A 26,223-nucleotide genomic window follows, 5' to 3' on the forward strand; every position below is an offset into this window, starting at 1 on the left:
AACAAAGAAAAATAATCAAGAAGGTTCAGCGGTTAAAACTAGAAGTGCCCATATGTAATAGGTACTTTTAGTTAATGTGGTATCACAATGGACTGAATAGTCTAAGTGAGCCTGAATCTTAATCGGGCTGCCACTTTAACCTAGCCTTTATAGCCGAGTCCGAACGGCGTTCAACATTGCAGTGAAACCACTTAGAGAAGCTTTGAAACCCTCAGAAATGCCACCAGCATAACTAAGGTGGGATAATCCACCGCTGAAAAACTTTTTGGTGTTCGGTCGTAGCAGGAATCGAACCCACGACCTTGTGTATGCAAGACGGGCATGCTAACCATTGCACCACGGTGGCTAAGAGCAATTAAGCCGAACTTGTGATAAGCGATTCAACGATTACCTCTAATCTTTTTTTTTGGCTGTTAAAGAAACTTTTTTAGCTTCAGAAATGAAAACTCTTCTTTCGTTGTATAGTCTTGCTGATGAAATCAGAACTTTAAGGACGATTTGTTACTAATCTTGAATCTAACGATTTAACCTTTAGCATCTACAGGTGCAATATACTACACCTGATTCCTTGAATATTAATATTCTATGAAATATATTTGAATTATTATTTTTTTTCTCCATGTATATCATATTTTAACTCTTATTAAAAATATGGAGTGCCACAAAATTGTTCTGTTAAATGAAAACCGCTTATAAAAGCGAAAAAAAGAATGCTTTTAACATTATTAATTTTGTAACTTTGATTTTTTGTTCGCTTTTTTGCAACAAAAGACATAACTTCACACAAATATATATGGCATTGCGTGCCCATCCCTCTACAAATGTTAACGAAAACGTATAAATAGTACTTAAATATAAATTGAAAATCTGTACATTATTAAAAAAGCAGAGAAAGCATAACATCTGAAAGGTATTGTGTAAAACATTTTTCCATTTTATAATAAGGCCTGAATGACTTTATGATGATAAACTACTGAAATCAATGAATATTAAAAGAAATTTTCAATCATCAAAGCGAAAGGCAATAAATGTACTCACAACAAAGAAGGAAGTAAATGCTGAATATTTTCTGAACATGATCAAAGCGAATGATGAAAGTGTCAGGGAAGGTAAAGCAACATATTAACTAAGAAAATGCTGGTGAAAAGTTGCTGCAGCCGAATTATAGATAGCTTGAATACAAGAAATTCTGTTAATGACACTAGCCCATGACAGGCTATGAACCTCTGGCCTATACATACAAAGAAAATTTCTTCGAATGTTGTACAACAATATTTTTCTTAATATAGATAGCTTGAATACAATTATAGATAGATAGCTTGAATACAAGAAATTCTGTTAATGACACTAGCCCATGACAGGCTATGAACCTCTGGCCTATACATACAAAGAAAATTTCTTCGAATGTTGTACAACAATATTTTTCTTAATATAAAGAAAAAGTTTCATAAAGTTAATTAAAAATTCGTTAATAGTATGAAATGTTTTGTTTCGTAGAAAATTGGTAATAATAACAAAACATTTTATTATATTTAAGTATATGTTACGTTGGTTCAATTTCAATGGCACTTTTCGTTAATATAACGAAATTTGTTCTACCAGTGTATAATGAATTTTTCTTGTCGACGGAACATCGTGAAAATTCAGGCGATGCACTAAAAAATATTGTCGTAGGAACAAAGCATAGCTTAGAAGACGAATTCCTCTGATATAAAGCTTTTTCCATGTCCAAAAGTCGATGACGTCGTTTTGTCTTTATAGTTAAGTGATGCGACTAAGAAATGGGTATCTTAACAAAAAATAAAATTTTATTGGACTAAGGTCAAACAAGCTTTAATAGTTCAGAACATTTGTTCAAAATTATTGATATCGTCTTTAAATTTGTTGACTTTTTGTATCTTGACCATAAAGCTAAAAAGCGTTGCAACAGACGAGATGTTCTTCAATACTTTATTTTAAAGACGCTGTTTACTTGAAACTTAGCATAATTTCTGCTTGTAGTGGTGTCTGAAGATTGTCGTTAACCCGTTTTTAAAAGACTCTGACAGCACATGAAGAAAATAACAGATAAAGCGAATGAATTCAAATTTGCTACCTAGTATAAAAATCTCAAATTTAAAAGAGAATTGTGTCTTATCCTTAATTGAATCCTTAATTCAATTCTCCGATTCTTTGGCTCGGAATCAATAGCAAAATCATTAAAGATAAAATCTTTGGAATCGGACTTCAGTGTCGGACTGCTTCAGTGTGTGTATTTGCTGAAAAATAGCAGATCGTTGCCTTGAAGGTCCCGCGGGTAGGATTTCATAGAAGTTTGCAAATTGGGTAATGGTCAAGAGTTAGGTCCTAAGAAGAGAACTACTGACAGATACTGAATGTTTCTGCAGTAAGTTTTTCCTAAGTCATTAACTTAAAGAGAAGCTTGACCAATAAGAAGTTCAGGATCACCGCAGTCAATCAATTGGTGACGTTTCTCCACCGGTTCTAGAAAAGTTTCCTTGCCAAAGCCGAAGGTATAAAAATATTAGTTGGTTTCAGGATTGATTTGAGATAATCCCATTAATCTAAGTGCAATTTATAGACGGGGATATCATCGCTCTTTTTTGCTAAGTACCGCCACGGTACATACCCATTTAACTTGAAGTGAGTCATGGGTGCAATTTCAGTTTCGGCCGAACACTAGAAAGTGTTTCACCGATACCAGCCTATACCTACCTTTCTCTCGATGCACAGAAAAAATTTTCACCAAAATATTTCCAAATAAAATTTTATTGAATTTGCAAAAATATTCAATTAAAAATGTAACTGAATCAACAAATTGTTTAATTAAAACAAACAAATATATACGGCCGTAAGTTCGGCCAGGCCGAATCTTATGTACCCTCCACCATGGATTGCGTAGAAACTTCTACGAAAGACTGTCATGCACACATTTCAACTCACTCGGATAAATGATTATGGACTGATACGGACCACTTTTGGCATGATTGTTAAATATCATATGTACCAAATTTCAACCAGATCGGATGAATTTTGCTTCTCCAAAAGGGGTCAAATCTGGCGATCGGTTTATATGGGAGCTATATATAATTATGGACTGATAGAAACTAATTCCTGCATGGTTGTTGGATACCATATACTAACATCACGTACCAAATTTCAACCGAATGGGAAGAATTTTGCTCTTCCAAGGTGCTCCGGAGGTCAAATCTCGGGATCGGTTTATATGGGGCCTATATAAAATTACGGACCGATATCGACCAATTTTTGCATGGGTGTTTGAGGCCATATATTAATATCACGTACCAAATTGCAACTGAATCAGATGAATTTTGGTCTTCCATGAGGCTCCGGAGGTCAAATCTGGTGATCGGTTTATATGGGGGCTATATATAATTATGGACCGATATGGACCAATTTTTGCATGGTCATTAGAGACCGTATACTAATATCATGTACCAAATTTCAGCCGGATCGGATGAAATTTGCTTCTCTTAGAGGCCTCGCAAGCCAAATCGGGGGATCGGTTTATATGGGGGCTATATATAAATATGAACCGATATGGACCAATTTTTGCATGGTCATTAGAGACCATATACTAACATCATGTACCAAATTTCAGCCGGATCGGATGAAATTTGCTTCTCTTAGAGGCCTCGCAAGCCAAATTTGGGGGTCCGTTTATATGGGGGCTATACGTAAAAGTGGACCGATATGGCCCATTTGCAATACCATCCGACCTACATCAATAACAACTACTTGTGCCAAGTTTCAAGTCGATAGCTTGTTTCGTTCGGAAGTTAGCGTGATTTCAACACACGGACGGACATGCTCAGATCGACTCAGATCGACCACGACCCAGAATATATATACTTTATGGGGTCTTAGAGCAATATTTCGATGTGTTACAAACGGAATGACAAAGTTAATATACCCTCCATCCTATGGTGGAGGGTATAAAAACAATCACAAAAATTAATAGTATCAATTAATTTTTTAATTGACTTTGGTGATTGATACTATCATTTCTGTGCTTGAAGACGTTTCAATTAAAAATTAATCAATTAATCAATTAATTTCGTGATAGAATCCAAATATATTTTTTTGTTTGTGAGTGGTGCGACATTCAGACCCAGCTAGACTAATTGAAGGTACCTTGTCGTTGAGCTAAATATAAAACTGACCAGCACTCATTGCTAAGAGAGAATATGTCTGCTACAATAGACTTAGTAGCAAATATGCAATCTTTTGTACATCCGGGAGAGAGGATTTATTTACGAGAGAGAGAGAGAGAATAAGTTCATAAGTTTTAAGATGTTCGTGAGTAGTCTTGTCAGCGTAAGTTTGTAGACAAAGTCGAAAATTGACTTCTCGACTAATTGAATGTTTGTTAAAAAAGTCGAAGTAAACTTTTTTTCAAAATCGTCAATAAAAGATGGACATTTAAAAATTTTAAAAAAATCGAAAATATTACTTTTTGTCCCTAGTACAATATTTGTTACATTCCAAAAAGGCAATTTTGAATGGCCCAAACATTATGAATTTAAAATTTCCTAACACAACCAATTCTCCTCTATATGTTACTTCCATTTCAATTGATTTTCCTGAATGGAAACCAAAAAAAAAAAAGAAAACAAACAAACACAAAGCCTTACCTCTCCCCAAGGGAATTTTGAAAAACGTGACGTTTTCTTTGGCCTGCATTAAGGATGTTTTCGAATCGTATATTCAATATTCTATGGTTTTATAATGAATCGATGATGTTTCCCTTAGCATATCTTAAGGGGTTTCCAATCAATGCTAGCGATTGTATGGCTTAAACAAATATCGCTTATAATAATCAATCATTATGATGCGTTATATTTTAAAATTCTCCATAAAGCGAATCGTAGAGATATACAATCTCAATAGCCTCTTCAAGGATTATGGAAGCAAAAGGCATATCAATTCCCATACATTTGAAAGAAGATAAGTAGGGTGGGGGTTGGGGGGCAAAAACAAACTTTAAAAAGAAAATTCAATCATATCAATGAAGGAGAAAAATAATACCAAATCCCTTGAGGAGATTTCTACAGATGGTAAGACCCAGAAAACATAGAACTTCAGTTGCTTTATTTTCATTTTTTTAATCGAATAGCCTTAACGTATGCAATATGAAACCCTTTTTTACAAGAAACGCCACAAGTTATGTATAGAGTTTTATATTTTCGCAAACTGCTGGGCCAAAGAAAAAAAAAACAAGAACAAATCTGTTGCTATGTAAACACACATGTGGCTGCCGCAACATGTTGAAAGGATATTGTCGTAGAAAAAAAAGGACATGTCCTAGTTTGTTTGTATATATGAGTATGTGTGTATTTTATAGGATTTTCCCAACCAAATACAAGTCAATCAATATAATCATGTTACTGTATGGGTGGATTTATGTCTTAGTCTTGTTTTTCTTTTTTTTGCAAAGAGGGCCAAAAGGAAAGTGACCCGTAAGCAAATATTGGTGGCTAAAATACGATATTTGCTATTTTCTATTTTTTTAAAGCCAACAATCTTACATTTTTTATGTGTGTAAATGTTTTGGCAAATATTTGTTTTTCTGCCTTAAAATATACAGTAATTTATGAGCTCACTTTCCTACTACTATCCACCCCTCTATTGGTAACCATCAAAGGAAAAATCCGTGTATTTTAGATAATTGAAAGTACATATTGATAATGGCTCTTGCTTATTTATAACCAAACTTTGATGTTTTTTTGAAAATATAAATAACGTATATCTGTTGTCTTCTTTTTCTTTGCTATCTAATCCTTGTGTAAAAGTTGTATGGTAAAATCAATATATAACTACACTGCGAAAAAAAACTGTTGATTTTAACAAGCATTTAAATTATTCAAATATACATTTGCTATCGCATTAAATACCATATGTGAATAGCAGAGTCAATTAATAGATAGAACTTCACTTATAAAAAATAGTTGGGAGAAGTGCAAATTTATTGTTCTTACCATCAATAGACGATTTCCTTTACCATACATCACATTTTCATGAGTACTATCACATACACAGAAACAAATTTCACCAAAATTTTTCCAATTAAAATTTTAATTGAGTTTAAAAAAATATTCAATTAAACATTTAATGAGTCAACAAATTTTTTAATTGAAACAAAAGTCAATCACAAAAATTAATAGTATCAATTAATTTTTTAATTGGATCAATTAATTTTTTAATTGGCATTCAATTAATTTTTTAACTGATACTATCATTTCTGTGATTGAAGACATTTCAATTAAAAAATTAATTGGATCAACTAATTTCGTGATTGAACTTCCGAGCTTACAATTTAGCTCTTGCTAATATTGCGGACATTAACTTTCTTCATAGGACAGGCCCTTGCAAAACTAAATGAAATTTCCTTTTAAAAGAAATGGCTTACCAAGTTTCAACTAAATTGCCTCCAAGATTATTTGGTAATTAAAGTTTTATCTGGGTTGTGTTTTCCTGTGATAGTTGTTTCCTCTCTTCATATTAGGTTTAGAATCGTACCTTATCACTCCCAAAGACCATCAAGTTTCGGACTAATAAGAAACCTTTGGGGCTCCATCAAAGAGTATTTTCCGGCTGTCGTCCCGTTAGTGTTGTCAGTATTGGGAATTTTCCCCCAAAATTGGGAAAATTTTTAGTGTTTGGAAACGAAGTTTTTGAGTTGGGGACTTGGGGATTTGATTGGGAATTTTCATAAATTTGATGAATTTTGTGGGGACTTTTTGTATGGAAAACGGTTCAGTATAATAAATCGGGTTTACATTAAATTCTTTGTATTTCTACATTTATTAACCCTCTAATGCCCCAATTTTTTCCAGCTGATTAAATATTCAACGTTAATGACACAAAAGCAAGAAAACGAAACATGAAAAATTTATACGGTAAAATTCAGTATATGATGCCAAGCCTCTTGAAAGGATTAACTAAGGGCGTTTTCGTTTTGCAAAAAATATGTTGCCCTGGTGTTACACTACTTTTTCCCTCATTGTATTTTCGCTCAAATAATAGTGTAATTCCAAAGTTATTGTTAATTCATAATATTGTGAGGGATACAGGATCCAAAATCTATGACAGTGTTCTTTATATTTGGCAATCAATTTCGAAGAATGTTGCACATTTTTTCCCAATCGAAATCGCCATAAGTTTTCATTTTATTTTACCCAATTTTGTTGTCTTAAGGCGTGTTTTACTCTTTATTTCACAGCATACAATAGGGTGTAAATTGAGGTTTTGGACTAAAATTGGAATAATTTACTCAGCAATACTAAGATATATGTTTACAATTCGTTTTTTGTTCGCAGGCAAGTTTTGATATAGTCCCCATATAAACCGACCTCCCGATTTGGGGTCTTGGGCTTATAAAAACCGTAGTTTTTACCCAATTTGCCTGAAATTGAAAATTTAGAAGTATTTTAGCACCATCAAAAGGTGAGTCGAAAATGGGGTGTATCGGTCCATGTTTTGGTATAGCCCCCATATAGACCGCTTTCCCGATTTTACTTCTTGGGCGTCTACAAACTGTAATTTCTAACTGATTTGCTTGAAAATCTAGAGGTATTTTGAGGCCACAAATAAATAAGTGTGTCGAAAATGGTGAGCATTAGTCCATGTTTTGGTATAGCCTCCATATAGAGCTACATCCCGAATTTATTTCTTGGGCTGCTAGAATCTGTCATCATCGATCTAGACCGATTTCACTTCTTGCTTGAAACTGAAAGTAAAATTTCCAGATTTTAATCCTCGTAGTCATTCAAATAATGGCGGAAAAAAATCTACAGACTTAAGATTTAAAATCAAAGCATTATTTCATAATTTACACGATATGTTTATGGTGTCTCCAAAACTCAAACAAAATTGGTTTTTATAAATCCAGAATCTGATCTAGTCTTCATACGTAGAATCTTTAAATTTATTTTCGGGAAGCGTACTGGTTGAACTGATCTGATTGAGACAATATCTGCACGCAGAGTAGGAATATGATCACCTCAAACATATTTTAAGAGCAAAATGTTATTTTTGTATGGTGACCATGTAACATGGTTTTCGCAACCATGTTATTTTCTCGGCAAGCAGGGTGTGTCATCAAAGCCCCGAAAATTGTATATATTATCAAGTAACCTGCTACGACGAAGAATTTCCAAAGTAAACTATTACATTTGATTCATGGTGGTGGGTATTTAACCTTCTAATGCCCCAATTTTTTTCCCAGCTGATTAAATTTTCAATGTTAACGACACAAAAGCAAGAGAACTAAAGGGTGATACGGTCAAAATTTGGTCAATATAAACTTGACGTATTTCTTTCAATTTTGCATTTAAAAAAACCTGAACACCCCTCATTTTGAAGGTGTGTGTGTGTGTGTAGAATGTTGCTCCTATTTTGATTTTGGAATTCACTCTTCAGTTGTCAAAATGCCGTCCAAGCAAGAAGAGCAGCGTATCAAAATTTTGCTCGCACATCGCGAAAATCCGAGCTACTCGCACGCAAAGCTGGCAAAATCGCTAAATGTTGCCAAATCAACCGCTACAAATGTAATTAAAGTGTTTGGGGAACGTTTGTCGACAGCCAGGAAGTCTGGATCGGGGGGAAATCGAAAACCGGAAGCCACTGAGACGACAAAGAGAGTTGCCGGTAGTTTCAAGCGAAACCCTAACCTCTCTCTCTCCGAGATGCCGCAAATAAGCTGGGTGTATCGTCTACAACCGTGCATCGAGCCAAAAAACAAGCCGGACTATCGACTTACAAGAAGGTAGTGACTCCAAATCGCGATGATAAACAAAATACGACGGCCAAAGCGCGATCCCGGAGGCTGTACACGACGATGCTGACGAAGTTTGTCTGCGTGGTAATGGACGACGAAACCTACGTCAAAGCCGACTACAAGCAGCTTCCGGGACAGGAGTTTTATACGGCAAAAGGAAGGGGAAAGGTAGCAGATATTTTCAAGCACATAAAACTGTCAAAGTTCGCAAAGAAATATCTGGTTTGGCAAGCCATCTGTATCTGTGGCTTGAAAAGTAGCATTTTCATAGCTTCCGGGACTGTCAACTAAGAAATTGACGTGAAAGAGTGTTTGAATAAACGTCTGCTGCCTTTCCTGAAGAAACACGGTTGTTCCGCACTGTTTCTTGCCATTACGGTAAAAAGGCCATGGAGTGGTACGCCGCCAACAACGTGCAGGTGGTTCCCAAGGACAAGAACCCTCCCAAGACGCCAGAGCTCCGCCCAATTGAGAAATCCTGGGCTATTGTCAAGCGAAACCTAAAGAAGACCAAAAAAACTGCTAAGGACGAGCAGCAGTTCTAGGCAAACTGGCTTTCTGCGGCGAAGAAGGTGGACAAGGTGGCTGTACAAAATCTGACGGCAGGTGTCAAGCGTGAGGCCCGGCAATTCGGATTTGGAAAAGCGAAAGCCTAACTGAATATTTTTCCTGAATTGTATACTAATTGAACTTAAAAAAGAAATTTAATTTGATTTTTTAAATAAACGATTTCACCGATTTACACGCGTTTTCCCTTGACCAAATTTTGACCGAATCACCCTTTAAGCAAAAAAAATTTATAAGGTAAAATTCAGCATATGCTGCAACGCCTCTTGAATAGTTTCAAATAAGTTTTCTTGTTATTTTGCCCATTTTTGTTGTCTTAAGGTGTGTTTTACTAAAAACTTTCTTATTAAATGAAGCCGGCCTAAAGGCGGGCTTGGGCATTAGAGGATTAAGATTCGGCCCGGCGGAACTTACTACTGTATATACTTGTTTATTTGTCATAAAAGCTTGGCAAAAAATTATTGGGGATTTTTGTGAGGAATATTAATTTAAATTGGAGAATTTTGGGGACAAAAGCGCACCAATTTGGGGACAAAAGCCAGAAAAATACTGGCAACAAACACTGCGTCCAGAATTCTGACAGTTCAATGGTCTTCGTTGTGTTGCAGTCACAGCGTCAAAGTCTGTTCTAAAATGATTTCACAGATGCATTTCATCATCGTAGTTAGCAAACGCGGCACACAAATTGCCTACGAATTTTCCATACCCATAAAATTAGTTGAGAAACTAACCCAGGCGATTTTTCTTAGCTGCACAAAGCATTCCTTTAGAGACCTATAGGACATTTGGGATCTGTGTCATTTTCACCCCTATGGTAGTCTGTTTTTCAATACCTTGCTATATTATCCTTACACAAGGTAGCATAACAACTCTTGGTTATTCGTTTTTCTTACAGTGTAGTTTTAATAACTCCATAAAATCAACAAATGCATTCCTTTTTTCTCAAAATCAAAGCATTTCTATTTAATAATGTTTATTTAAGGCAATATACATTTGAAGCTAGATGAAAAGGCCTAAGGATGGACAAATGAAATATGAAGTTAGTAAATATTAGTTATTCATGTCCAGTCATGGCAGGAGCTTAGTAAATGTCCTTTCCTCTCATCATTGATTGCAATTTATGTTTCCCAGAATTTTAGAGTGTTTTATACCATATCTTATTGCAAAATTTATTTTCCTAACTTTTGCTACAAATGTATTTATTTTTGTATTATTTTTTTCTTTTTGTATATTTCTCATTTGGACATTATGAACGTGCTCAAGTAGTAATTTTCTATGTTTGGGGTTCTGTATTTCATGTTCAAGTGGTTTTATTTACAAAGCCTTGTTTTTCTACATTCGTATATTGCCAAGTATCCAAATAATTGTTATTATTGTGGTTTATGATGACAATAGGCTTTAAAGGACTATGATAGAGATTGCAATATTACTTTAGAACACATAAAAATGGCAATATAGAAAATATAAATGCCAATACTTTAACTTTGCTAACATATCTAAGGAGAGAGTTTCCTATACCAGGTCAAGGTAGGGTAACATATGCTTCTGTTTGGTATTAAGTGTTCCTTGACATATAGGATGTTTAGAATATTGTGGGTCACGGTAACACAACATATTGCTACGGTTTATGGGTTATTTTAAATGGGATGTTTGGGAAGGTATCTTCGTACAATAGACAGCACATCATCCTTGGTTGGTTATGAGGGCTGTATGAAAATGGGCCCATGGAAATGAGTCCAAAACCCACATGAAACAGGATCTCGAATGTTGATCGCTACTTCATAATAAATTTAAGCCCCACGAAAATGAGCCCAACATAATGTGAAAATTGACCCCAGAACTAATTGAGGCTTCATTTTCAACACAATTGATATCACTTTGGCTTTGCGTTAGTCCAGAGTCCAACTCTGTCCACAGAAGAAAGTCTGAAGCCACCCTTTTTTACCAAGGTATGATTTCGCGTTAGTCCACTTTTGATCTGTATATGAGCGGCAGTAGAGGAATGTAAAAGTAGGGCGTGCTTGAAAATGGAACACCATCTTAAATTTGGGTTACTTTTCAGTTGAAACATGAATATGGGAAAATGAATCCCTATGCCAAAATTAAGTAGGACCCAAAAACAACGTATGGAAAACAACTGCACGAAATTTTCGTGGTTTTTGGGGTGTAATGTAATTTTTTTGGGCTCGCATGTGTTATGAAAATAAGCTCCAATATTAAGCTTCAATGAAAATGAGTCTGTTTCAAGTGCGTTTTAAAGTACGACCTATTTTTACTTGCTGTGATTTGACAAATATAGCAACTACACAGCCCATTTCGAATAGGATTCGATTGTATCCGATTTGTGTCTTGGATACAAGGCGGCTTTTCATACTTTTTTCCAAAAGGAACCTAACCTATGTTAAAATGGCAGCCCGATTTATTGTCAGGCTAACTTAGACTATTCAGTCCATGGTGATGAAAGATATGGAAGGACGGCCGTTGGCCGTGGTTCCTGACTTTCATCTGAGTCCAAAGTAAGCTAATGCAATTCCAAAGAGATATAAGTGCTAAGCCTTCACAATCATATTTTTCATCAGTTACACTGAAAAGATTATTTAAGTGATATTAAAGATTACGCAACTTCAATTTTAGGATGCGCAATTTACACACTATTAAGAACAAATTTCTTTAAAATAATGAAATTTTAATTAAAAGAAAGTTTATAATCCTTGCTTTAAAATATTTATTTTTTCATTAAATTTAGGACACAAATTTTGAAAATTTGCGGCCCTTCAGTAAAGTTGCATGTCTTTAAACTAATTTCCTTAAAGTAAAGAAACACATTTTTGATTTGAACAAATCGTCCTTAAATTAACTGAAATATTGAATTTTTAGATTTAAGATAAAAAAGCTTAAAATATAGGCTAAGATTTATTTTGAGGATTTAGCAACTTTGGTTTAAAAGTTTTTTTTTTTTTTTGGAATTAAGAAAATATTTTTTACTTCGAGGTATCCGTCCAAATCCAAATTATGGATTTTTAAACTGGCATTTGTTTGTTCGTGAATAGCTTTATTAATATACCGGAAAAATAGAATGAAAATTCTATAAATGAGATCTGTATCCTAATTTTCATTTTATAGATCCTAGATTTAAAGCCAGATAGGTCGCAAAAAAATTTCCTTATTTTAAAGAGTCCGCATATTTGGCACGGAATCAATACCAAAATCCTTAAAGGAAGGTCAAAATCTTTGGATCCAAGCAAACCTTTTTTTTTAGGTGTAGGGTTCATTTTCACACATTCCTTTAAAATGGAAATGATTTGCATGCTTCAGTTCATTGTGTTATGGTTTAGTTTCATGAGACCCAAATTTGAAAATCATTTTCCTCTAACACTCAGGTACTCAAAACACTCACTGGCAATGAAGTGGTTAGAAATCTGAAAATCTCTCCTGAAAGAAGTCAACATTAAATTGTGCGGAGGGCAAATTATCTTATACAATGGCAAATAAGTTGGAGCAAAGAATGATTGCAGGATTCTGATGAATTTCTGAACATCGTATTTTCTAAAGAAAAAGATCTCTTGGACCTTAAACCCTAGGTTAGGTTAGGTTAGGTGGCAGCCCGATGTATCAGGCTCACTTAGACTATTCAGCTCATTCTGATACCACATTGGTGAACTTCCCTCTTGTCACTGAGTGCTGTCCGATTCCATGTTAAGCTCAATGACAAGGGACCTCCTTTTTATAGCTGAGTCCGAACGGCGTTCCACATTGCAGTGAAACCACTTAGAGAAGTTTTGAAACCCTCAGAAATGTCACCAGCATTACTGAGATGGGATAATCCACAGCTGAAAAACTTTTTGGTGTTCGGTCGAAGCAGGAATCGAACCCACGACCTTGTGTATGCAAGGCGGACATGCTAAACATTGCACCACGGTGGCTCCGTTAAACCCTAAATGGCCGTGAGCGGTTTATGAACGGCCAATGGACATAATTTGCACTTCCAAAAAATCGATATGATCTCCGAAGACCGTTCTGCCTAGCTCCCCATCCTACCAACGGCAATCTCAATTAATTGTCCATCTCAAAAAAAGCCATTGTAAGGGCAGCTGGTTGCTCTTCCACCATTTAGGTCAACCCTGCATAGGAAAAAATTTCACAAAAATATTTCCAAATAAAATTTGAATTGAATTTTCAAAAATATTCAATTCAAAAATTTTTTTAAATTAAAACAAAAATCAATCACAAAAATTAATAGTATAAATCATTTTTTAATTGCATTAATTAATTTCTTAATTGGCTTCTTAATTGACTGATACTATCATTTCTGTGATTGAAGACATTTCAATTAAAAATTAATTGGATCAATTAATTTTGTGATTAAATCCAAATATTATTTTTTTGTATGAAGTTAAAGAAACTAAGACTAATAATTGGAAACTTATTTAAAAGCTGTTTTTGAACGTAGGACAAAGAAACGTGAAAGTACCAATAAGTCTTGGCAAAATCACATAATACATTTTTGAACATTAACCCTTCGTTGCATGACATTGCATATATGATATGTTACTTTTTTGCCAATATGGCCATATTGTTTTGAACAGTTTTTTGTCTTTCTCATCATTCTTTTCACGTTAGGGATACTCTTTGGTAAAACATTTTGTCAGAATTCAACGAAAATGTTTATCGATGTGAAAAATAAATCATGCAACGAAGGGTTAATTTAACTCCTTAGCCTGAGAAATTACCTACAACCTAATGACGCCCTATACCAAAAAGTGAATTAGTTAACAATTTGATTTTATGAGTTTGCATATTGTTAGGCTTATTTTACATGTAAATTGTAGCATATATTTAGGCTAAATAAAATGAGTTGCTTAGATAGCTCTTTAATAATTCAAATAGCTTTTAACAATGTTTACCTAACGAAATTGAATTAAAATATAATGATACAATCTCCTGTGATCCCTAAAGAAATTTACAGATTTAAATGACAAGCTTAGCATTTAAACATTTCAGCTGAATAAATAATGCTAAACATTTCATATGTTTATGAGCACTTATTATTATTATCCAAAGGAAACATCAAAGACTAGCTCTCTACCACATTATGTGAATTAGAACACTCCGAAGCTCCATAACTCCAGCATTTTGCAAAATTGTTTTTTTTTTTGCTGCCCTTTGAAGCTTATACAATGTTGCCTCATTTTCGCAAAAATCATAAAATATAAATAAGCAAATTAAAAGCTTATTAATTGAAGAGGACAAAAGGTAAAAGTACAAAAGACAGCTTAATAAATAAAATAAACACAAAATGAATTAGTAATGGCAAATGCTATAGTATGTGGTGGTTAAGGAAATGCGTCTTTTTTTATACTTTGTCATATGTAAATATTGGTGTTACTTGCCAGAGGGTGGTACATCAATGATGAATTCATTGAACTCCCCTTAACTCACCTTATACGCTTTATGCATTTCCAAGGCTTCGAAATAAGAAAGGCAAAGACTATGATGGCATGCTTATATCTCTTCTGATAGAAAGCAAATATCCTTGGGTATTTTGGTTTTTCTGTTGTTCCCCCGTCCAACTTGATTTTCTATTCATGCATCAAATTGTTTTGACTCTACTTAGGTTAGCCCTTATCAATGCTTCGATATTCGTCTCGAATCAAAAGCATTTGTATCCTAGATGTGACTGTAATCTCAGGAATTTTTTCATTACACATCACTGCTATGCCACAATGGGATATTATCTTCATCCTTACCTACCTACCCACTCGCTGGCATAAAGCTTAAGATGATTTTCCTCGATTATTCGTATACATTTTTTTTATTATTTTTATTACTATCACTACTGATAAAATCTTAAGGATGCCTTCTTTCAATTTTCTCATAACTTCCACACAGGCAGACATTGGCATTGTATTCTAGCTTAAGGCTAATCAAATTACCTTAGGAGAATCGCATGTCCGTCCCTCTGCATGTCGTCTATCCAGAAATATTAAGATTTAATAAGCAGCTGAGTTTTTCCTACGATTCACTGCAATATCCTGGAGCAGTGCTTAAAGCATAATGTTTGTAAAGAATTCTGGGGCATCAAAAATTATTTGTTTGACGACAATAAAAGACGATAAACATTAAAATTATGGGTTTCTATTGCAGACTTTGCATGCATTATTCCCTGGGTCGTAGCATTGAAGTTGAAGAGAACACCTTAGTTCTAGTCCACCCCATCAACAGATATTCATATTTGAATGTTGTTCACATTTTTTTTGAATAAAGATATTTATGCCTGGATTACTATTTTATAGGGCATGGGGGGAATTTTGAGGCAAAACAAGGATTCGTTTTGTTAAATAGCTGAAGCTGTACTACAGTTGTTATTATATTACATTTTGTCTTCTACTGTTTTCATGTTCAATTGCCTTTGGCCATTACCATAAGCAATGATGACAGCAATTTTCTGATTTCCCTGTATTCCCAAGAGAAAAAGATAATTGTGAAAGATTTTTTTTGAGGACACTACAAATGCTATATTGTCATATAAATCAATTGATATGGTCTGCTATTAGATTATTACACCCTACATCAACCTACATGGAGCCAGAGTATATAAGTGTTATTGTGTTCTGATGAAGAGTAATTCTTTGGTTATTCCTCCGCCTTCGGAAAAGGTAAGTTTCTGAAATTGTCTTGGACGTAAAAGTAGCATTGGGGTAGTAACTTTAGTTTCGTGAAAGTTAGTCATTTATGGTCCTATAGCAGTCTTGGAGCCGCGGGTATATGTCGTGCAACAACTAAACTTATAAACTACTTCGTATGTGAGTAAACTTATATACACATACGCTTAGGACCTTCGATGTCATAGCTTTATCCTCATCTACGCTTATAATTTACTTATAAGTATAAATATGAAATAAATACATAAACTACTTCGTTAGTTCTTCATCTTTTAAACTGCAGATCAAAGTCTTAAAATTTGAAGGCTAACATCTCAGAGAGTAAAATATAGGCTGAAACTTCATGAAAAGGGACTTTCTCCCTATACCCGAGTCCGAACGGCGTTTCATTTTATGTTGAGTTGTCGCATTTGTAATGTCATTAGTGCTAAAACCCCATTTCACCACACAAAAACCTCCATTAACTGTAGACTTAAATATCAGCATTTTAGCAGAAGGACGAAAACTCAGTGACTCAGTGAGGTTAGGTATATTAGATTAGGTTTGGTGCCAGTCCAGTATTTCAGACTCATTTAGACTTCCCAGACAATTGTGATACCACAGACATGAACTTCCCTCTTTTCACTGCCCAATTTATGAAAGACCCGAATGGTCTTTCATATTATGATGAAACCATTTAGTCAAGCTTTAATAATATACTCAGAAATTTTTTAAAAACACAAAGTTAATTAAGAAAGAGATTAAAAATTGTTAGGTCTTTAACTAAAAAGTCAGTTTATAATCAAACTAAAAAAAAGCTAATAAAGAGAATGATTGAACATTTTCGCGGTTTTTTTATAAAAAATAATTGTTCCTACCCAGCAAAAACTAGGTAACCACATCTCATTACAATTGACATTACCAGGAGTAAAGCTGTCATTACACGTTGCATTACATTGCGGCGAGTTATAATGACTAACTTGTAATGACAAAAATAAATACTTCTCGGTAATTTTCGAATTGTTATTCTCAAATTTTTAGGCAGTTGTAGTTAATATAATTATTCACATAATCGAGCACTTACATAAAAAATCAAAAAGAATATGTAATGTAACGGTAATTCTGAAGATTTTTCCGTTAGGAATTTTTTATCACAAATATTTCATAATAATTGTGTTTAATGACATTATCATATTATGCTTTAAATAAATGCTTTCTTATACCTCATTCACATTACACTTCCAAAATGCGTTTAAACTAAATTTCAAATGTCATTTGCCTTATAAAAAAGAGACTTAAAATCCACTTTTAGTAGATTTCGAACCTTATGTGAATTGGCTATTGGATATATTGTATCGTAATTCACGAATCCAACTACCTTAAACAACCTACATTTATTTCTATTTTAAGTGTGAAATTAATTTGAGTGTAATCTTATTTAGATTATTTATTAGAATTTTTGTTTATTTATACAATATTCGTTTCTATTCAAGTAGTTCTCCTATTACAGCACCACTCGCCATATTTTGATCCATTGTAATCGGCGATAGAAATCAATATTTTCGAGATTTGGTTGCTTGAGACAATAAGTGGCTATTTTGCAAGTTTTGGTGTATCTACGAATAAGTCATTACATATTAGGTGATTATATGCTTTAAATGCACTACTTATTTTATGGCCGAAAGTATGCCTGGGAAGAAGTACTTCCCTCCTAGGACATGCGTATGTAAATGTAATCCGAAGCGATGCCAATTAATAAGTGGTTATTAATTTTTAAATAGGCTTACCTACAAGATTACCGGGTAATGAGAGTTATTGCTGGGTAATAACAATTTATTAAAAAAATTTAACCGATGTCAATTGCAAAACTCAATAATTTGTTTAACTTTATTAATTAATCATTTAAGTAAAAATTTAACTTAATAATTAAAAAATAATAGATTTAATTTTTTAATTGAAATTTTCAAATATATGTTTATGCCCAATTAAAACTGTGATTGATACCATCATTTTCGTGATTGAAGACATTCCAATTAAAAAATTAATTGGACCAAATAATTGCACGATTGAATAAAAAAAATTGTATGTACAAATCGTTAATTTGACGAAAATTTTATTACCAAAATAAAAACAATAAAAAAATAAAAAATAAAACAAGTATGGAAAGTCTAAAGTCGGACGGGGCCGACTATATTATACCCTGCACCACTTGGAGATCTAAATTTTCGATACCATATCACATCCGTCAAATGTATTGGAGGCTATATATAAAGGTTTGTACCAAATAAATACATTTAAATATCACTCGATCTGGACAGAATTTGATAGACTTCTACAAAATCTATAGACTCAAAATTTAAGATGGCTAATGCACTAGGGTGGAACACAATGTTAGTAAAAAAATATGGGAAACATTTAAATCTGAAGCAATTTTAAGGAAACTTCGCAAAAGTTTATTTATGATTTATCGCTCGATATATATGTATTAGAAGTTTAGGAAAATTAGAGTCATTTTTACAACTTTTCGACTAAGCAGTGGCGATTTTACAAGGAAAATGTTGGTATTTTGACCATTTTTGTCGAAATCAGAAAAACATATATATGGGAGCTATATCCAAATCTGAACCGATTTCAACCAAATTTGGCACGCATAGCTACAATGCTAATTCTGTGCAAAATTTCAATTAAATCGGAGTAAAAGATTATCCACTGTGGTCTACTCCTTGTGCAAAATTTCAACTAAATCGGAGTTAAAAATTGCCCTCTGTGGTCATATGAGTGTAAATCGGGCGAAAGCTATATATGGGAGATATATCTAAATCTGAACCGATTTCAACGAAATTTGGCACACATAGCTACAATGCTAATTCTACTCCCTGTGCAAAATTTAAATTAAATCGGAGTTAAAAATTGGCCTCTGTGGTCATATGAGTGTAAATCGAACCGAATTTGGCACGCATAGCTAAAATGCTAATTCTACTCTCTGTGCAAAATTTCAATTAAATCGGAGTAAAAGGTTGTCCACTGTGGTCATATGAGTGTAAATCGGGCGAACGATATATATGGGAGCTATATCTAAATCTGAACCGATTTCAACCAAATTTGGCACGCATAGCTACAATGCTAATTCTACTCCCTGTGCAAGATTTCAATTAAATCGGAATTAAAAATTGGCCTCTGTGGTCATATGAGTGTAAATCGGGCGAAAGCTATATATGGGAGCTATATCTAACTCTGAACCGATTTCAACCAAATTTTACACGCATAGCTAAAATGCAAATTCTACTCTCTGTGCAAAATTTCAATGAAATCGGAGTAAAAGATTGTCCACTGTGGTCATATGAGTGTAAATCGGCCGAACGATATATATGGGAGCTATATCTAAATCTGAACCGATTTCAACCAAATTTGGCACGCATAGCTACAATGCTAGTTCTACTCCTTGTGCAAAATTTCAACTAAATCGGAGTTCAAAATTGGCCTCTGTGGTTATATGAGTGTAAATCGGGCGAAAGCTATATATAGGAGCTATATCTAAATCTGAACCGATTTCAATAAAATTTGGCACGCATAGCTACAATGCTAATTCTACTCCTTGTGCAAAATTTCAACTAAATCGGAGTTAAAAATTGGCCTCTGTGGTTATATGAGTGTAAATCGGGCGAAAGCTATATATAGGAGCTATATCTAAATCTGAACCGATTTCAATAAAATTTGGCACACTAGGGTTCTATTCTGAGCCAAAACACATACTTGTGCCAAATTTGAAGTCGATTGGACTTAAATTGCGACCTAGACTTTGATCACAAAAATGTGTTCGCAGACAGACGGACATGTTTATATCGACTCAGGGACCCACCCTGAGCATTATTGCCAAAGACACCATGTGTCTATCTCGTCTCCTTCTGGGTGTTGCAAACATATGCACTAACTTATAATACCCTGTTCCACAGTGTGGCGCAGGGTATAAAAATGTATCGCTTCTGGTCTAAAAATTTATTTACTTTTTAGGCTAATTGCTTATGGGACCATTCTCGTATATGAAAGGTTCCAAAAAAATATTAACGACTCAGGAGCCCACCCTGAGCATTTTTGCCAAAGACACCATGTGTCTATCTCGTCTCCTTCTGGGTGTTGCAAACATATGCACTAACTTATAATACCCTGTTCCACAGTGTGGAGCAGGATATAATAAAAAACAAGAAAATAAAAAGTTTAAAGGCTACATTTTCACATGTTCAGCAGCTCATCTAGACACATATCTACCGTCCTTGATTTTTATATGCTTTCCTTTTTTGTTTAGTATTTGCAATTATACTTCATCATTATAACTTACGTGTTTCATTTTTCCAAAAAACCAAAAAAAAATAATAATAAATAAAATACACAATGTTACCATTTAATTTTTTCATTGTTTTTATACATTTATTTATATAGAATATATTATAAAAATTTTTTATATATTTTTTATTTCGTACAAAATAAATTATTCTCTAAAATAAATTTTACAAAATTGTTCTTAGTTCATTGTACTTTCGTATGCTCATTCAAAATTAATTAGTGTAAATTATAAAATAAATAAGGATATAAAATTAAGACTTATATCTACAAAGTATATGAGTATAGGGGTTTCATATTTAACACTGGGTTGTATAAGAATATAAATATTATGATAAAATAAAAAAAAATCAATGACAGAGAATTTCATTTGAACTACAGGCAAATTATAAAAATGTTCACAATGTTTGATTTTTTTTATGGTTTGTAGAAAAAGCCTTAATTGTAGTAGGTTAGTATAAAAACTATTATTTCTTTTTTTTTTTAATGAAATATATGTATATAAATCTGATAACTATATCTTTTTATGGTATATATACGTGTGTGTTTGTATATATATAGATATAAGAGTATAAAATAGACACGGAGAGTTTTGAGAAAAATTAGTATTTATTATATCTAATAAATATCTGATTTTAATTGTAATTATTATTATTATTTATATAAAATGGTTTAAAATTGACTATCACAATTGTGCTTATCAAAATTGTAAAGGATTTAATTTAAATCCTTGGGCGATTTTGGTTTCGTTTTTTGTTTTCCGAATGCTTACAGGATTTGCCCAGCAATTGGCAACGTAATGCCGACGGCATTGCTACGTTCACTTTTCCTTCTCGGCTTTACAAAAACAAGGATGGCATAATCCATTGAAATATATTTCCTTGGGAAATGTCCAACATTTTGGTTTTTTGTCTCTAACAACATCACAATTTTGCTTATAAAGAGCTTTAGTTTAATTTCCATTGCTGCTTCAAGGAACTTGTATAGATCTGCAAGGAGGATGGTATTTCAGTTCCAGGAGGGTTTCATTTGGCCATTGGGAAGAATTTCTATAACTGCTGTTGATGATGAGGTGTTACTGCCGCCATTTCCCGATGATGCCAGAGTTTGTTGATAATGATCCTTAAGGGCTTTACACATAGCCATGGCCAATAGTTTCCAAGCCATAACATTTGCTTCACTAGTCGGTGGTGGAGGTGGCGGTGAATTTGGTGGCGTTTCTATATGATTAGGTAATGGACTACTCATCACATGGCCATCAACTTGATCCACTTCTTCGGATACAGCTACATTCTGATCCATGGGTTGTTGTTGCTGTTGATAGTAAACAGTTTGTTCTTCAGCAGGCTCACAAAATGGAATGGCCATTTTCTTATTGATTATCTTAAAGATCGAATAAAACTAAATATACTCGTTCCAGCTGCTATTATCCTTAATTTGTACTTTTTTGTAAATTCTTTCGTCGTTTTGTTTTCGTGGTTCGTTTATATGTTGCACTATCTATGTTTTTTATTTTCGTTCTAAATATTCACAAACACTCTCTCTTTTGGATGCGTCCTGCTAAGGCCGATTACTATATGAGACTGACTCATGGAACTAAGGCAATACGGTATTTATAGGATTTTCTTGTTGCACCAGGCTAAAGCAACAAGCTAAAGGGGGTTACTTTGCATTGCACGTAGTACAGACTGAGGAAAATTGTAATTGAAACAATTGTGGTTGTAAAGCCACAGTAAAGGAAGGAAAACAATGCTCTATCCTTAGGGGGATGAAGTCACCCCTCAAAATCTAACCCACCTAACCAAAAATAGTACTCACCTTTACTTGGCAGAGAGAGAGAGAGAGAGAGAGAGAGCGAGTCGTAGATAATAAGAGACCACATAACAAAAAGTGCTGCTCACAATAATAACAAAATAAATTCACGTGAAATTCACGTTTATCCATAGCACAGTGAAGGCACAACAACACGGTGTTGTTATTCTTCCGCTTATAAAGTTGTGTCACTTCAAAAACGTGTCCGTCTTTCAATTTGCCTCTGTGACTGCCACTTTAACTAATCTTATCAATAACTAACTGATTGTTACTCTTCTGTGTGTGGTATCAGAGGCCCTTGCAAACACATGCGCTGTGAGAGGCAGAGACAAAGAGAGTTTAATTTCAAATTATAAATATTAAGTAAATGTTTTTCTGGCTCTCTCAGAGTTTATATCACATTGCAAAAGCTATTTAATAAGAATCTTCGACTCGTCTTACTCTCTCTCTCTCACATTCTATGATAGCAGGAGAAATTCAACAAATGGGAGAGTTTTCGAATATAGTATCTTTAGACTATAAAGATGCGTTACTCATATCATTCGAAATAGAATTTGGGGAAAATGTTATCCCCTTCATATTCTCATATTCGAAATCCTCTATTATTTCTCCTTTAAAGGAGAACTATGTCGATTTTTTTTATGAGAAATCCTTGACCAATTTTTTAAATGTAATGCAAGGCTTGCAATTTGAATTGAGAGTAATTTGTATCTAAATTACTTGACACATAGCATATTGTAGTCGAATAGCGAAATAAAGGATTACGTTTGATAAAAAAGAAGCAAAACCTATATGACAAATCTTTCAGATTAGATAGGTTAGGTTAGGTTAGGTTGGGAGCCACCGTGGTGCAATGGTTAGCATGCCCGCCTTGCATACACATGGTCGTCGGTTCGATTCCTGCTTCGACCGAACACCAAAAAGTTTTTCAGCGGTGGATTATCCCACCTCAGTAATGCTGGTGACATTTCTGAGTGTTTCAAAACTTCTCTAAGTTGTTTCACTGCAATGTGGAACGCCGTTCGGATTCGGCTATAAAAAGGAGGTCCCTTGTCACTGAGCTTAACATGGAATCGGTCAGCACTCAATGATAAGAGAGAAGTTCACCAATGTGGTATCACAATGGACTGAATAGTCTAAGTGAGCCTGATAAATCGGGCTACCACCTAACCTAACCTAACCTTCAGATTAGTTACAAATATGTCTCTTAGGAAATCAAATTTCGAGATTCGTTTGCATGGAGGCAGATATCGCATTTATTAACCTACATGGCCAGGAAAAAAACCTATCTACGTACACTAAAAAAAAACATTGTCGTGAGGCCAAAGATTTAATGTCCTTAAAATACGAATGCAAATTTTGCTTAGCATAGAAGACGCATTTCTCTAACATAAAGTTTATTTCCTTGTCCAAAAGTCGATAAACTTTTCAATGCAGTTGTATTGTCCTTATAATTAAGTGATTTGCCTTAAAAATGGGTATCATAACATGAAAGAAAAATTTTTTTGGGGTAAGGTCAACTTGACTTTAATAATTAAGAAAAATTCTTTACATTTAATGATATTGTCTTTAAATTTGTTGTCTTTTTGCATCTTTACTACAAAGCAAAAAATCGTTCAAATATAGAACTTGTTTTTCAACACTTAATTTTAAAGACGTTTATTACTTGAAACATATCATAATTTCTACTGGAAGTCAAGTCTTAATTTGGTAACTAAAGTTATCGTTAACTCGTTTTTAAAGGACTTTGATATCATATGAAGAAAAAAGCTGAAAACCCGAAAAATTAAAATTTGCTTCCTAGAAGCAAGTACACAAACACAAATTTAAAAGAGAATTGTGTCTTAAAAGTATCCTTACTTGTGTTCTCCGCTTCTTTGGGTCGGAATCAATACAAAAAAAGTTAAGACAAAATCTTTGGAACCGGGCATGCTTTGTTTCAGTGCACCATCGATTTTTTTTAATTTTCCTATGAAGTCCTTTTGGACAAGTCCACAGACATGTATTTTAAAAGGCATCACGGAATCCAAAATGACAAGCCCATGTAAAATTCATTGGATCGCAAATTAACTAAACTACTTTTTTGGAAGCTCTTTTTTTGCTGGGATCAGCTTAAAGACCAGTATTAAAAAAGGCGACTACCCTGAATTATCCCTCTAATGCCCCAATTTTTTTGCCAGCTGAGTATATATTCAATGTTAACGACACAAAAGCAAGAAAACGAAACAAGAAAAATTTGTGCGGTAGAATTCAGTAAATGCTGCAAAGCCTCTTGAACAGCTTTTACTAAGTTTTATTTTTATTTTACCCATTTTTGCTGGCTTAAGGTGTGTTTTACTAAAAGCTTCCTGATTTTACGAAGCCCGCCTAAAGGCGGGATTGGGCATTAGAGGGTTATTATAGGGATTTATATTTATATTTTTTATTAAAAGGGCGTTTAAATACAGAATATAGGTAATACCATTATATGGTTTATAAAATAATTTCAAATGTTTTTCTCCAGAGTATGCTATCAATTTGTCAATTTTACAGCCTGAACATATGCAATACTTTTCAAACTTTTTCTTATTTATATACTTTAGGAAATTACTGATCTCACTCATAATCAAACTAACTTTTTACTAACTAATTTGAGGTGACTTCTAGTTAACTCAATAATTATGGAGCCTTGAGTCAATTGAATATTGTTCAAACTCACTTCTTCTCGATCAGAAATGAGTTACCTTTTTACCCACTCGTTCCAATGACAACACGTGTTAAAACTGAATAGAATTTTACATGGGAAATGAGTTAGGTGTTAAGTCACCTATGACTCAGTTATGACTAACAATTTATTAACTTAAAGTCACATCAATTTCTTACAGTGTAATAACTTCATAAATTCATATGTATTTACGCCACCTTCATTATACCCGCTATTGCAGACATATGTAAATACAAAAAAAAAACAAATCCTTTTTGAAGTTTATGAAAAATGTCAGTATCTGCAATAAATCTTCTAATGTCCAACAATAAATTAGTACACCTTTCTATGGTCATGTTTAAGATTAACTAATCTAAAAAATTGTGAAAGACAAATTCTTATATTTAATGTGAAACAACAAACAAAACAACTGGGACCTCTTTATATGACAATCAAACTCACACTTTTCTCAGATTTTTAAAACAACATAACACAAACACATACACTCACAACTCCCAAAACTATGCTTCACAATTTCAACTCCAACCTCTCCGAACTTTTTGAATTATGTGGTAAACACCGCATTATTAATTAGTCTCATTTATGGCATTGTTTCCATTTTCAAGGGTATTCATTGGATAGAAGCTTTTGAGGACTTTCGCCCCTTGTATCTGGCGTTGATACGAATAAATTCTAAGGCGAAGAGCCTGTGTCGGTTTATGGTTGTTAAGTTACCTTAATTAAATGTCAGTTCACATCGTTAAACTTTTTTTTTTGTTGTCTAATAATCATATGGTTTGCTGGTGGTTGGCAAGTCTAATAGAAGATGGGCTAAATGGTCTATTTTTTGGGGATTGTTGCAAAAATGAAGAAATTTGCATATGAGTTGAAGGCTTAGTTCACAACAACAGAATTGTAGTCTCCAGAGAATTTTGTCTAATATGCTGTTGCTTCATTATAATAAATCAATTTGTTAATTAAGTTATAAGCTGAGGTTTGTTCGAAAAGAATGTGGGATGAAAAAATTATAAAACAAAAATGAAAAATAGACCTGTAATTGCTTTCGTAAAGGAGAATGTATAACCTAATAAAATTACTTCTAACTAGAAACATTGTGCTTAGAGTCTAATCAGATAAAAACAAAAATTGAAACCAAGTTTTTATAACTACTGAAATATTTGAAATTTTCGAATTCCCAACAGTTGAAATGTATTTATTTATTATAATTGCAAATTATAATAAACTTATTTATACGGGCACTGGTAACGAGAGGCTATCGGCCTAACAAGTTATCTAAAAAGCCTCAGACAAATGTTCATCTCTCTTGTATCTATTCACGAATATTTTCAGACATTTTGTAGATGAAAATACCGTCTTGATTT

General features: G+C 33.7%; 1 protein-coding gene and 1 long non-coding RNA gene across 3 annotated transcripts in view; one reads left to right on the forward strand and one right to left on the reverse strand.

Annotated features, from left to right (window-relative positions):
* The window catches only part of LOC142233197 (uncharacterized), a 423,130-nt gene that overhangs the window by 393,917 nt on the left and 2,990 nt on the right, over positions 1-26,223 (forward strand). The window lies entirely within an intron of this gene.
* On the reverse strand, positions 20,938-21,913 carry skl (sickle). Its single transcript, XM_075306250.1, has one exon. It carries the CDS (start codon positions 21,712-21,714, stop codon positions 21,355-21,357), a length of 360 nt encoding a protein of 119 aa, XP_075162365.1. The 5' UTR covers positions 21,715-21,913; the 3' UTR covers positions 20,938-21,354.

The sequence above is a fragment of the Haematobia irritans genome, chromosome 4, assembly GCF_050003625.1.
Source record: "Haematobia irritans isolate KBUSLIRL chromosome 4, ASM5000362v1, whole genome shotgun sequence".
NCBI lineage: Eukaryota > Metazoa > Arthropoda > Insecta > Diptera > Muscidae > Haematobia > Haematobia irritans.

Excerpts from the sequence above, each read along its gene's own strand:
- skl (XM_075306250.1), bottom strand. The coding sequence starts at position 21,714 with ATGGCCATTCCATTTTGTGAGCCTGCTGAAGAACAAACTGTTTACTAT.